Raw genomic sequence first — 13957 nt, 5'->3', positions numbered from 1 at the left:
GTACCAACCTTATGGGGATGTTGTTAGAACTAAACGTACACAAAGATGTGCATTGTGTTTAACCACAGTGAAATCCAAAATTTCATACCTTTGTTATATGCAATAGTAAAAAAAAAAAAAAAATCACATATAACCCCCAAGTCCAACTATTTGAGGATAGTTAAACCATTCTGCATTCATATAAACACGTGGAATTCTTGAAAAAGTGTATAGGAAATAATGTGAAAAAGCTAATAGTCCACACATACTTACAGATTTCAATAACTATGTGTAGTTGCAGAAATCAGAAGACTTTAAGAGAGTGTAACTGCCCTTAGTTTCTTTTAGAAATAAGTGCATGCGGCCGGGCGCAGTGGCTCAAGCCTGTAATCCCAGCACTTTGGGAGGCCGAGACGGGCGGATCACGAGGTCAGGAGATCGAGACCATCCTGGCTAACACGGTGAAACCCCGTCTCTACTAAAAAAATACAAAAAAACTAGCCGGGCGAGGTGGCAGGCACCTGTAGTCCCAGCTACTTGGGAGGCTGAGGCAGGAGAATGGCGTAAACCCGGGAGGCGGAGCTTGCAGTGAGCTGAGATCCGGCCACTGTACTCCAGCCTGGGCGACAGAGCAAGACTCCGTCTCGAAAAAAAAAAAAAAAAAAAAAAAAGAAATAAGTGCATGCAAGGTTCACTCTTTGTGAAAAAGCATCCTTTAAGTGAATTATAAAAAGCAAGCTCTGCTACACTCAAGAGCGATGCTATGCGCTCCCTGTCCTTCTCCCTCCCAAAGATAAGGAAGCCCAGAGCTGGTGATCATCAAAGCTTCAACTGGGGGACTCAACCCCTCAGACCTGTCTGGCCAGTGCAATGCTGTTTCAAAGTGAGAATCTGAATGCCTGTGTTGGGGCTGCTCTCTCCAGGGTACAAGGCCTTACTGCTCCCTAATGTCCTACCACCTGTTACACTCATTTACATTCACACTCTCTGACCCCTGAGTTCACGGATTACAGTGTTTCCCTTTCAAGGAGAGGCGATCAGTTGAGAGGCACAGGACAGCTGATTAGAGAATGGGAAAAATAAACCCCTGAGCACCTAATTAGGCTTATAAAGATGGCTCTCTGGCCAAAGGAAGATGCAGTAGGTGTGCTGAAGGTCCTGGTAAAATGTCTGGCAATTCACACAAGCTGAACCGAAAGAGGCAGAAGGCTGGAGGATGAAGGGAGGGCCGTGTTATGACAGAGGTGCCTTCTGATGAGGTGATTCTCCCACCGTCCTCAGCAGGACCGTGTGCTTCTGGGTCTGAACACAGAAATGTCCTCCTCAAATGGCTGAGATGTTCCCCAGGTGTAAAGTCATTAATGTACTAGTGATTACCATCTTCCCCTACTCTTCTCTTTTTTTTTTTTTTTTTTTTGAGATGGAGTCTCACTGTCACCCAGGCTGGAGTGTGGTGGTGCGATCTTGGCTCACTGCAACCTTCCAGGTTCAAGTGATTCTCCTGCCTCAGCCTCTCGAGTCGCTGGGACTACAGGTGTGCACCACCATGCCCAGCTAATTTTTTGTATTTTTAGTAGAGACAGGGTTTTACCATGTTGGCCAGGATGGTCTCGATCTCCTGACCTCGTGATCTGCCCACCTTGGCCTCCCAATTCTCTCCTTCCTTCTAAGAGGAAAAGACTGTTACTTGTTGGTCAACTACCAGGACTGTCCTTTACTATGGGGAATCCAGGAAATATGCTGAGAGAAAGCTAAATGATGTTGCAGAAGTGAAGTCAATCCTGATAACAGGGAGCAGGGACAGATGTGGAGAGATGGGACCAGGAGGGACAGAAAGACAGGGCTGATGGTTGGGAGAAACTTGGTGAGGAGTTTAGGCATAAGAGGTTCCAGAACTCCTTTAAGGTATGAGAGACTGGGAGAGGAGAAAAGGAAGAAGTTTCCTTTACGTTATAAATTGGAGACTCTTTAAGGTTCCTTTAAGATACAAGCAGAAATCAAATTTATTTTTCATTACTTTTGGCTAACACACCGTGCTTCTTTCAATAGAAGACAGCTTCTTGGACAGGACCCCAAGGAGCCCAAGGATTATTTGGGTTAACACTCAAACCAAACGCATCTCTCCTTCATAGAGAAAGGGACAGAGGGAAAGAGAGAACTGGATGGAATTTAGGATAAAACAAAGGGAAGCCATTCTATTTTATAATATAAACAAGAATTTCTAATGCAACAGGCTAAGATGAGCATATATGAATACTAAATGCTGGGCAATGGGGAGTGAGGGCTATGTCCTGCAACACAGCTCTAACTTCCAGATACTGAAATGTTCCCAGCAGGAAACAAATAATTGAACAAATCCAGGATTCTCAGAATGGATGGTCTGAGCTTCCCCATGAAATTTTAGAAGCTGGAAGAGGTATGGCCCTCTCACCCTACCTCGAGTGTAGGTAAGCTCTCACCAGCTACCCTTCCTGTTTCCTCATTCCCCACGACCACACATTGCTCCTCAGCTGCAATTCCAAAACGCACCTGCCACTGTTCGCATGAAACAATACATTAAAGTGCTTTAAAAGTCACTGCTGTAACTGGAAACGGAGAGTAGTTGCAAAAATACCAAACAAAAGCTTGCATTCTTATGGAATCTGGATGGACAAAGATTGAAGCACGAAGACAATGGGAGAAAGCACAAGGAAAGGACTGAAATACGAAACTGAGTTGAAATGAAAAACATATCTCTATCTAAGTAATAAATAAGAAATTATAGACATTGAACAGAGGACAAAGGATGAAAATTATGACACATTTAGTCTTTAGACAGGGTCGAAATCCTTAAACCATAAAGCACACAGGTTTAATTAACACGGCATCCCCCTGCTCCCAGCAGAAAAATGAGGGGAGAATTAGTTGATTCAGAGAAGATGAACTATAAGTATTTTTAATAAACATTTTGAATCAACTTTAATAGAAATCAAAGAGATTAATTATAAGGAGATTCATTTTTGCCTAATTACAACAATCTGCTCATGTTATAATGGTTATATAGAAAGCAACGAGATACAAAATACATTTCAGTGATTTTCAGATACACCTTTCCCCCAAATTTTAATATCTCTGAAATCGAGATGCATCCCACAACAGGTAGCATGTCCGAATTTAATTGGCAGTGTTTCTTTCTTGATGGTACGTAAAATAATGATGCATCTTAGATTTTTTAAATAGCACTTTAGGTTCAATATAATATGTATAATGTGATTCCCCAGACTATTTACAATGTTTGTTGTTGGTAGAATTATGCATGATTTCTACTTGTTTTATACTTTCCCATATATTTCCAGTCTTCCAAAACTAATATATATTTATTTCATCACTAGACACTGAACAAAACAAAACTTGGTTCTAATTCTAACTCTGCCACTTTATAGTTGTGTGGTCTTAAGCAAGAGATTTATGCTGTCTGCACCTCAGTTTCCTGACTTGCAAAATGGAATTAGTAATAACTTCCCCACCTATCTCGTAAGGTTTGTGCACAAATGCTTTGTAATGTGTGAAGTGCTCAATGTATGATTTAAATCTGGACTCATGCTTAACATCCATTAATGTATATCCTCAATGCATTTGGGGGATATTTTTATTCTTTCTGAATGCCTCATCTTCTCTGATGTCAGTTTATAACTTTGTACTATAAAATAGTGATTTCCAATATTTCATTGTTTGGACTTGATACACTTAGATTTCAAAAGCTCTTTCCCCAGCCTTGTTCCCATGAGAAAAGAAAAAAGAAAAAAAAAGATTCCCAAAGCAATATTCAGTTCAGCACCACACGGATTTACACACTGACCAGGGCCAACCACACACCTACCAGTTGAGCCCCAGAATGCCATGGGGGCCTTGTAGAGTACAGCCATGCAGAGCCAATCATGGGTCACACCCCTGGCCAGAAAAGGGCACCTGCATAATTATTTCTGTTTAATAAAAATGAATAGGGCTGGGCGCAGTGGCTCACTCCTATAATCCCAGCACTTTGGGGGGTCGAGGTGGGCAGATCACGATGTCAGGAGTTTGAGACCAGCCTGACCAACATGGTGAAACCCCATCTCTACTAGAAATACAAAAATTAGCCGGGTGTGGTGGCAGGCGCCTGTAATCCCAGCTACTCAGGAGGCTGAGGCAGGAGAATCACCTGAGGCAGAGGTTGCAGTGAGCCAAGATCACGCCATTGCACTCCAGCCTGGGTGACACAGAGAAACTCTGTCTCAAAAAAAAAAAAAAAAAACAATAAAAACTGTTAACTAGTCACATATGAGGCAGGGCTGAGCCTCTCCGTCTGAGCATCTCAGGTCCTCATGAACCGGGTCATCTTCTCAGCCTGAGCCCGGCGCATCCCTGCATCTGGATGGTGTGTAATGAACCTGCCCTCAGCGCACTTGACTTCCAGCTGGCGAGGAGGTCATAAGACAGCAAGTGAGCTCACCTCCTCACCATACCTACCTGGCCATCGGTTTGTCTATGTTCTAAAGCATGGGAGGGCTTGTCCTAGTCAGCAACATCACAACATGAACGACCCTCTAGACTCTAGATTTCTCAAACTTCAATGTGCCCAGGACTCACCTGGGTGTCTTATTAAAGCATAGACTTTGATTCTGTTGGTCTGGGGTTGACCTGAGACTCTGCATTTCTTTTCTTTTCTTTTTTTTTTTTTCTGTTTGAGACAGGGTCTTGCCCTATTGCCCAGGCTGGAGTGCAGTGGCACAATCATGGCTCATTGCAGCCTCAACCTCAACCTCCTGGGCTCAAGCGATCCTCCCACCTCAGCCCGCCAAGTAGCTGGGACTACAGGCCTGCACCACCACACCTGGCTAATTTTTTCTATTTTTTTTTTGTAGAGATCGGGTTTCGTCATGTTGGCCAGGCTGGTTTCGAACTCCTGGCCTCAAGCAATCCACCCACCTCTCCCTCCCAAAGTGCTGGGATCACAGGCATGAGCCACCGCGACAGGCCCAACACATCCTTTTTTAGACTGGAAGAAACATTTCTTCTGCAGCTTGCCACGAAGGGACTGGGGTAATGTTTCCCTGACCCCTTGAAGTAGGGTGTGGTGGTTCTGTGACTTGATTTGGCCAATGACATGGGAGTGGAGGGGACCTGTGCTACTTCCAGGTGGTGGCAGCCATTTGATCATTGGTACTCGACTCTTCAGCCCTTTCTTCCCCTTCCAGAGCAATCCTGGAAGCATGTGCTGAGGAAGAGGAGCCAAGAGACAGAAGAGGCCTGAAGCGCTGGGGCAACACACTGACAACCGCCCTGTGGCATCACCAGCGCCCATAGTGAACTTGGTGTGGGTAAGAAGTACACTTTTATTACATTAAGTTACTGAGATTTTGGGAGTAGCTTGTTACTGCAGCAAAACCTAAGCCTCCCCTGACTCTGTCAAATGCAGAGTACCGCAAACCCTTTGGGGACAGAAGCTAGCTATAGATACACCAGCAAATATGAGGACAAATTCCTAACAAAAGCTGGTTTCAGAGAAAAGATATTCACAGAAGATCATTTACCAGACGTATTGTTATTCTACTTCTCTGAGTACTTTAAATTTATTCCTGTTTCATGTATGATCTCTAGCCTTTTTCAGAATCAACATTTCTGAATTGTGTTTTAATACTCTGCCCTGAGGTTTTCTTTACTCCAGTCAAATATACTTAACATATTTGTCATTTTAACCATTTAAAAGTGTACAATTCAATAGCATTAAATATATTTGCAATGCTGTATAACCATCACCACTATCTATACCCAAAATGTTTTCAGCATCCCAAACTGAAAGCACCCATTAAACAATAACTCCCGCTTCTGGCCTTCCCTCAGCCCCAGTAACCTCTATTTTAATTTATCTCTATGAATTTGCCTATTCTAGATACCTCATATAAGTGGAATCATATGATATTTGTCCTTCTGTGTCTGGCTTATTTTACTAAGCATAATTATTTTCAAGGTCCACCTATGTTATAGCATATATCAACATTTCATTCCTTTTTTTTTTTGAGATGGAGTCTTGCTCTGTCACCCAGGCTGGAGTGCAGTGGAGCAATCTCGGCTCATTGCACCCTCCGCCTTCTGGGTTCCAGCGATTCTTCTGCCTCAGCCTCCAGAGTAGCTGGGACTACAGGCGCGGACCACCACACCTGGCTAACTTTTATACTTTTAGTAGAGACAAGGTTTCACCATATTGGCCAGGCTGGTCTCGAACTCCTGACCTTGTGATCCATCTGCCTTGGTCTCCCAAAGTGTTGGGATTACAGGCATGAGCCACTGTGCCTGGCCAGTTTCATTCCTTTTTTTTTTGGCTGAATCATATTCCATTGTATGTAGCCCACATTTGGTTTATTCATTCATCTGTCGATGGACACTTGGGTTGTTTGGATATTGTGAATAATGTTGCTATGAACACTGATACACAAATATCTGTTTGAATCCCTACTTTTGATTTTTTTTGGGGGGGAAATATACCTAGAAATTGAATTGCTGGGTCATAAAGTAGTTCTAGGTTTAACCTTTAGGGAAACTGGCAAACTGTTTTCTACTCTAAGCTTTGACTTTTAAGTCAAAGGTCTCAATTAGGTAACAGCGACATGAAATCCTCAATTGCATTTTCCAGGAAAATATTATTTGTGAATATCATCTGTTATCCTATATAATGTCTCCTATATATAATCCCGAGGAGAAAACACTTTTGAGAATTAGGTACTGGGGCCAGGCGTGGTGGCTCACGCCTGTAATCTCAGCACTTTGGGAGGCTGAGGTGGACGGATCACTTGAGGCCAGGATTTCAAGACCAGCCTGGCCAACATGGTGAAGCCCTATCTCTACTAAAAATACAAAAATTAGCTGGGCATGATGGCTTGTGCCTGTAATCCCAGCTACTTGGGGGCCAAGGCAGGAGAATAGTTTGAACCCGGGAGGCATGGAAGTTGCAGTAAGCCAAGCTCGTGCCACTGCACTCCAGCCTGGGCAACAGAGTGAGACTCCCTCAAAAAAAAAGTGGCTCACACCTGTAATCCCAGCATTTGGGAGGCTGAGGCAGGAGGATCACTTGAGGTCAAGAGTTTGAGGCCAGCCTGGCCAACAGGTCGAAGCCCATCTCTAGTAAAAAAAAAAAAAAAAGAGGTTAGCCGGGTATGGTGGTGCACACCTGTAATCCCAGCGACTTGGGAGGCTGAGGCAGAAGAATCACTTGAACTGAGGGGGCAGGGGTTGCAATGAACCAAGTTTGTGCCACTGCACTCCAGCCTGGGTGACAGCAAGACTCTGTCCCAGAAAAAAGGAGAATTAGGTACTGGGAAAGGTTTATGTTTCCTCCTTTCTGATACTAAGAATTCTAACATGGGTCATGACTGTCTGCCATGAAGCCTGACACCACATCTGAAGCTTGAACAGTCACTGCTGGTTCTCTCCCTTCCATGGGATTCCCCACCATTCCTTGGGATCTTGTTATCATTTCCTGGCATACTGGCCTGATTTCCAACAGCAGAGCCTGTCTTTGCCTGAAGGCTACCCTTGCGCTGTCCACAGAAGAAAATAAGGCCGGAAGTACCTGGGACTTACATCCCTGTGCTTCTTCCTCATCCTCCCCAGACAGCTTTTTAACCAGTTCTTGACAGGTGTGGGTGTGTAAATATCCCAGCATTCTTGCGTGGGATATCTGGGTCAGGAACTTTGCATTGCTTCCAAGCTTCCACTTGGGATTAGGTACCAGTTGCCCACTATGGCGCCTGCCTTACCAGCATACCCTGGATTAACTTACTTTCCTTCCTTGATTCACTTTCTCTTGCACCTGCCTGTATCCCTTGCTCCTCCCAATAAACTGCTGGCACTCAAATTCCTGGCTCAAGGTCTGCTTCTGAGGGCACCCAAACTAAGACAAAGTTCCTCTCTAGCAACTTCATAGCTCCGTTTGCATTCCATATTTCTGTTCTTCTTTTCCCTCGTTCTGAAGTTTTCTTTATATTTTATGATTATTTTACTGTATACTTTGTCTGCTACCTCAAAGTCTTTGCAGAATAAAGCATGGTGGAATTAATTTTTAGAAGAAAAACACCATCATGTAATGTTACAATAAAAATGCAAGATATTAGTGGTTTATAGAATATAATTCGAATTTTTAAAAATGCATATGTATATAAGTATATGCAGAGGAAAAAGGAGACTAGAAGAAAATGGGCCAAAACATTAATAATGGTTAATTTGGATGATATGACTGCATATAACTTGATTTTTTCTTCTTTATATTTTATTTTACAAAAAACCTGAACCTTCAGTTTTTTCATCTATAACGGGGGATTGCTATGTCTACCTCATGGAGTTGTGTTGGCTGAAATGAAGTGTGAATGTAACACAGCAATGAGCTGCATTGCACATTCATGTAATAATCATACAGTATGTGCCTAAAATGGGCCTGATCAAGGTTAGCCAGTGCTGTTATTACAACAATTAGTGAAACAATTTAAAAGGAAATGCTACAAATGAGAAATAAAAATCAGCCCACACTTACATAATGTTTTTTACCTTTTAACACGCATGCACTAACATGAGCTCATTGTCCCTCACAAGAACCCTGTGACGGGGTAGGCTTAGGTGGAGGGAGGGAGCAGGGGCAGGTAGGACTAATATTCACCAAATAGCTGATGTGCCAGATACCAAGGTGGCCACTCTGTAGATGCCTCAGATGAGAAAAGGATGGGGCTCGGAATAGTTAAGAGGCTTGCCCAAGATACAAAGACAGGATGAAAAGCCCCCATTCCAGACTCTTTGTCCAGGTTTCTTTCCACTCCTCCATGCCACATTGTCATATTCGTATCACCAAAGCCCATGTTCCTATATGGCCACCTACCCATGCCACTCTCAGTTCCTGCTACATGGATGCACCTGTCCACACACATGCTCTGCTCCTTCCTGCCTCTGTGCCCACTGGGAGCACAAAGAGATGGTTTTTGATGGTGGTGGGGAAGACTCAGCCCTCAAATCTCCCATCAAAACCATCCCAAGTAACCAATCTAAAAAAATCCTGTACTTGCTATGCAAACACAGTAGAGTCAAGGTCACTTCCAAAATGATACCTCCTAATCAGTTTGTTCATCCCAAGTCTTGCCTATGTGGAGATTCTGGAACTGTCTTCTGAGACGTGGGAGGTGATGTGAGGAGGGGCTTTTGGGCTTTTCTCTGCTTAGAGTCCAGCAGAGAATGCAGGCTCTGGGGGAGAGCCATGGGGATGTTATTCCTCCTCCACCCATCTTGGGCCCGTTCTGGTCTGCTGCGAGTTTTCCTGCCTGACACCTAGTTATGGTGGTGCCATCATGGCCTGCTGATGGGCAGCGCCATCTGGGATGGGATGGGGGCTGGGAACCAGACACTTCAGATACAACCTGTGTGTCCCTAATCATGCTGGTCCTCTGCCTCACCTGCTATGCATCAGGTGAAGCCCTGAATTCCTGGACTAGCCCTGGGAAGTCTTTCTCGATGAATCTAACCTGAAGCCAATCTCTCTTGTCTTTTGTGCTGCTTCTCCTGGCAGAATGTCTATGTAGCACAGCCATGTGTGGGAGCCTCAAGGAGGCTCAACTTGTCTCCCCACCTCACCAACAAGCTCTTCTAGAGCGCACAGGGGCAGTAGCTACAGAGCGCTCAGCACATGCACCCTGGGCTGTTTGCAACTGCCAGCCTTTTTTGCAGCTTGGAGGCCACTTCCTCTCCATCTAACTTTTCCAAGCTCCCTCCCCTGCTCCAGGTCTCTTTTTGCCCCCCTCAGAATTTATTTCTACAGCATCTTCCCCAACCCCCATTAATCACTTGATTATTCTTCAAGGATGAACAATCTTTATGAGTGTGGAGCAAAGACTCCCCCAAATCATTTTCCTTCTGCTGGGAAATAAACACAACTGATTGTAGCTGTGCTACATCTTTGCTAAAAACTTCTCAATGGCTCCCAGGTGCCTCTAGATAAGTTCCAGATCCTCAGTCTGTCAGTGAAGGTCCTACCCCCACTTCCATCCCATTAGCAGACCTTCCTAGTCTTCCTTCCACCACTCCAACCAGCTCATGGGACCCCTGAGTGCGATTCTCTTCTACTCCAGGGTGCAACGCGCTTTCAGTTCCCAAACCCAAGTTATGCCTAACACGAATTGATTCAGGCCAAAGGTCACTTCCCTGGTTCTTCCTGGTGGGAAATTTTCCATCCTTTGAACCGTCATTGGCACTTTTGCTTCCTCACTTCCAGTCTGGTGTTCTGATTTTTTCTCGGTGTGAAGTCGAGGGCACAATGTTTTAAAACCTGCACTTCCCCTCTGACTGACTCAGTAAATGTTCAGTTTCCTGTCCCTATCCGTAAAAGCTTTCCTCCCCGTGAACTCAAGCCCTGTCTCCTTCATGAGACTGAAAATCTCCCAGAGCAGAGCGTCTCCAACTTAAGGATCATTCCAATCCTTTGGGGACTTTGTTAACAGGCAGATTCTGACTCAGCAGGTCTGCAGAGGGGACTGAGACCGCATTTCTATCAAGCTGCCAGGTGACACTGAAGCTGCCGGTGCCTGGACCACATTAGAGCAGCCGGGAGGCAATGCCACCTGTTGATCAGGCTACAGCTCATGTCAGTGCAGTCGGGCTGGGCGCCCAGATGGATGAATGAAAAGCTGAGAGGGTCAGTCCTGCCGTCCCCCCGCCCCGAGGAAGTGGAGGCCGCCCGGAGGTTGTCAGCGAGTCCGGCCAGCACACTCACCTATGGTGGACACGACGGTGCCCACGAAGTAGAAGGCGCCGGTGAAGTCCCAACGCGGGCGGACGTTGTCCACGCGGATGCCGGCCCGAGTGGCCTCCTCGTAGTGGCGGAGGAAGCCGCGCAGCTCGTCGCGGCTCAGGTTGTGGCCGCGGCTGAAGTTGGCCAGGCGCTCCTCCCAGCGCTGCTTGGCCTGGCGCTCGTGCGCCAGCTCCAGCGTGGAGAAGACGGCGGCGCCGCCCAGCAGGTAGAGCACGATGAGCGCGGCCAGCAGCATAAAGCGCGCGTTGTCCTCGTTCAGGTGGCCTGGGCCCCAGCTGAAACCCCGACCGGCCATGGCCGGGCCCCCAGGGGCAGCCCCCAGGCCCACGGCACCCGGCGCCAGCGGAGTCTCGCCCACTCTCCCGGGAAATAAGGGCCCCGGCGCTCAGCCGGCTCCTGGGCGCCCCATCGCCGACTCGCCCATGACCGCCGGGAGCTCCCGCAGGCCGCGAGGCTCCCCCGGCCGCCGCCTCGGTAGCTCCTGCGGCGCCAGCTCCCCACGTCCTCCTTGACTCCTAGTTTCAAATCCGCTTTGTCGCCGCCGTTCCTCTCCACTCCCCCCGCTCTCCTCGGAGTTCTTAACGCTGAAGGTCCCGGGGAGCGGGCGCAGAGTCCACGTCTGCTTGGCGCTGGGTTGCGGACGCCGTTTCCATCCCTGCTCCCTGTCTGGCTTAGATAGGGGAGGGGGCGTGGCGCGTCTTCAGGGCAAGCTCGAGCGAACTCAAATTTCTCCCGAAGAGAAGGTCGAGGCGGTCCGGAGGTCGGCGGGTAAGCAGAGCCCCGGGGTCCTGGTTCCTTTGACTATCGCTTCTCAGGCCACCGACGGCTAAGACGCGGGCGTCAGTCTGCTGGCTTTGTAGGTGCCTCCCCAGGTAGACCGACGGTGGTGCGTCCTAGTTGTGGTCGTGGTGTCGCGCTGAGCCTGTGGCCTCCCGAGTAACCGAATCGGCTGCTGGGGCTTAGGGATGGAGCGGGTCCAGGGTGGGCGCACGGAGAGAGGGGCTGTGCTGAGCGGCGTCCGAGGGCTGCGGCGTCCGCGGGCCCCGACCTCCCGCCGGGCCCCAACGCTGCGCATCCGTTGCGCGGACAGGCTGGAGAGAGGAGACCAGAAAGGGAGGTTGGAACAGGGAGCGAAGGAAGTTAGGGGCATGTCCCCCGGGCAGCCTGCCTCGCCTTGCCCATGCCAGAACACCCTTGGTCTCTGGATCCTGCGCGGGGGCGTCCTCTGCGTCTGCTAGTAGGCTCCGCCCGGACCAAGCGCGCACTGCAGGCCAGCCCCGCTTCCGGAGAGGAGACCAGAGACTGGGGGCTGTAAGGGCCCCGCGGCCAGGAGACCTTGACCTTGGAGAGTTCCATCTCTTCCACCCGGGCTTGGCTGCCTAGTGCGTTCCAGAGTTTTGCCTGGACGCGGGGTCCGCGCAGAAGGCATCCCCCACCTCACGCACACCAGCAGCAATGCTCTCCAGCAAACCGCCAGGGCCCCCTCCCCGAAACCCCGCCTTGTAGGGGGCGCTGGCGCCGCTGCCGCGCTCAGATCTCACCTTCCGGGGAGCGCCCTCTCCGCGCCGCTCCGTCGAGACTGTTCCCGGGCCTCCTGGCAGCCACGGCCCTGCCCTGCTGGCCGGCGCGGGGAGCACAGGTCCGCACCGCGCTCTGCCTTCTCAGGCGGGCGCACTCCGACGCGGCAACAGGTGGAGCCGTGCGGCTGCCAGCTGCGGCGACTCCACCCTGTCGCCCGCCTCCTTGCGCGCGGGCCCACCTCCTGCGCTGGTCTCCGCGGGTAGACGCCCGGCGTTCGGAGGGCCGACCAGGGGCTGCAGTGCTCCCACCAGGGCGCGCAGATCTGGGGAGTGAATGCAGAACCGGCTGGTGGGACGCTCAGCCGGGCCGCGTGGGCCCTCCAGGACCGGGAGAGGGCGCTCTGCCTCCTCCAGACACATCCCGCCCCCGCCCGCGCACACAGTCCCGCGCGGCCCTCCGGAATCACCCGCCCGGGCGTGTGGGAGCGAATCTGCACGCGGAGAGGAATGGATACGTGGGCATCTTCCCACCTTCCGAGAGAGCAGTCCCAGGCTCAGAGCCCCACACATCACCCTTACGCACCAGGAGCAGAGACAGAAGGGCTAGGAGCCCTGTTGAGTAAAACCGTATGATTTCGAATAATGAAACACAGCTCTGGCGAGTGCATTTTCATCAGAAACCCTGGTGCTGTTAGCAGTCCTCTCGGCTCTGTTACTCACTCCCCAATTCCCCTCTTTCATCTAGCCTTCTGAGGGGCAAGAGCTTTAGGGGCATCGCGAGAATAGGTGCCTGTGTATACACCCAGGGTGAGTACCGCAATTACCTTTTAAATTCATTTTATTATGAAAAATTTTAAACATTCTAAAAAGTTGAAAGAACTTTACAGTGGACACCCGTATATCCACCACCTAGGTTCTACCATTAACATGTTACTATACTTGATTTATTAGATACCTATCCGTCCCTCTGTCCATCCATCAACGCATCTTGTTTGGATGCGTTTCAGAGTAAGCTGCAGAGCTTGGTACACTTCCGCCCTCATCCCCAGTACTTCTACCTGCATATCACTACGTAGGGTTCAATATTTACTTACAGATTTTTTTTTCCTTTTCGGATAAAATTTACATACAGTGAAATGCATAAATCTTAAGTGTATCATTAGGTGCGTTCTGACAAATGCGTACACCTCTGCAAATCACCTATCCAACCTACCAACCAAACATCACCAACAGGTCAGAGTTCCCCTAAGTCCCTTCCCTGTAACTCCCCACCCACATTCCTCCAGAGGAAACCACTGTTCAGAATTTTTCTGCCATCGAATACTTTCGCTTTTATAGAACTCAGGTTATTTTTGTTCTAAATCTCCATGTAAATGGAATCATGCCGGTATTTACTCTCTTGTGGAAAACATGTTTTTGAGATTTACCCATGTTATATGTCTTAGTAATTCCTTCCTCTTTCTTGCTAGTTTTTCATTGTTTGGGTATACCATAGTTTTATTCTTTCTCCTTCTATTGATAGAAAAGAGAACTGTTATAAAATTTTGGTCATCATAAATAAAACTGTTAGGAACATTCTTGTACACCTATGTAGACATATGTTTTCATATTTCTTATGTAAAGACCTAGGAGTGGAATTGCTGGGTCAGAGGGT

General features: G+C 48.2%; 1 protein-coding gene across 1 annotated transcript in view; it reads right to left on the bottom strand.

Moving 5' to 3' along the window:
* The window catches only part of KCNK13 (potassium two pore domain channel subfamily K member 13), a 140935-nt gene extending 128513 nt beyond the window's left edge, over positions 1-12422 (bottom strand). Inside the window, exons 1-2 of the mRNA XM_030930908.1 lie at positions 12325-12422; positions 10745-11874 (exon numbers count right to left, since the gene is read on the bottom strand). Coding sequence (XP_030786768.1) covers positions 10745-11078 — 334 coding nt within the window. The 5' untranslated portion in view covers positions 11079-11874; positions 12325-12422. The remainder of the gene's footprint in view (positions 1-10744; positions 11875-12324) is intronic.
* Positions 12423-13957: the final 1535 nt, after the last annotated feature.

This window comes from Rhinopithecus roxellana, chromosome 5, assembly GCF_007565055.1.
Source record: "Rhinopithecus roxellana isolate Shanxi Qingling chromosome 5, ASM756505v1, whole genome shotgun sequence".
Classification (NCBI taxonomy): domain Eukaryota; kingdom Metazoa; phylum Chordata; class Mammalia; order Primates; family Cercopithecidae; genus Rhinopithecus; species Rhinopithecus roxellana.
This window is presented reverse-complemented; position numbering and strand designations above follow the sequence as displayed.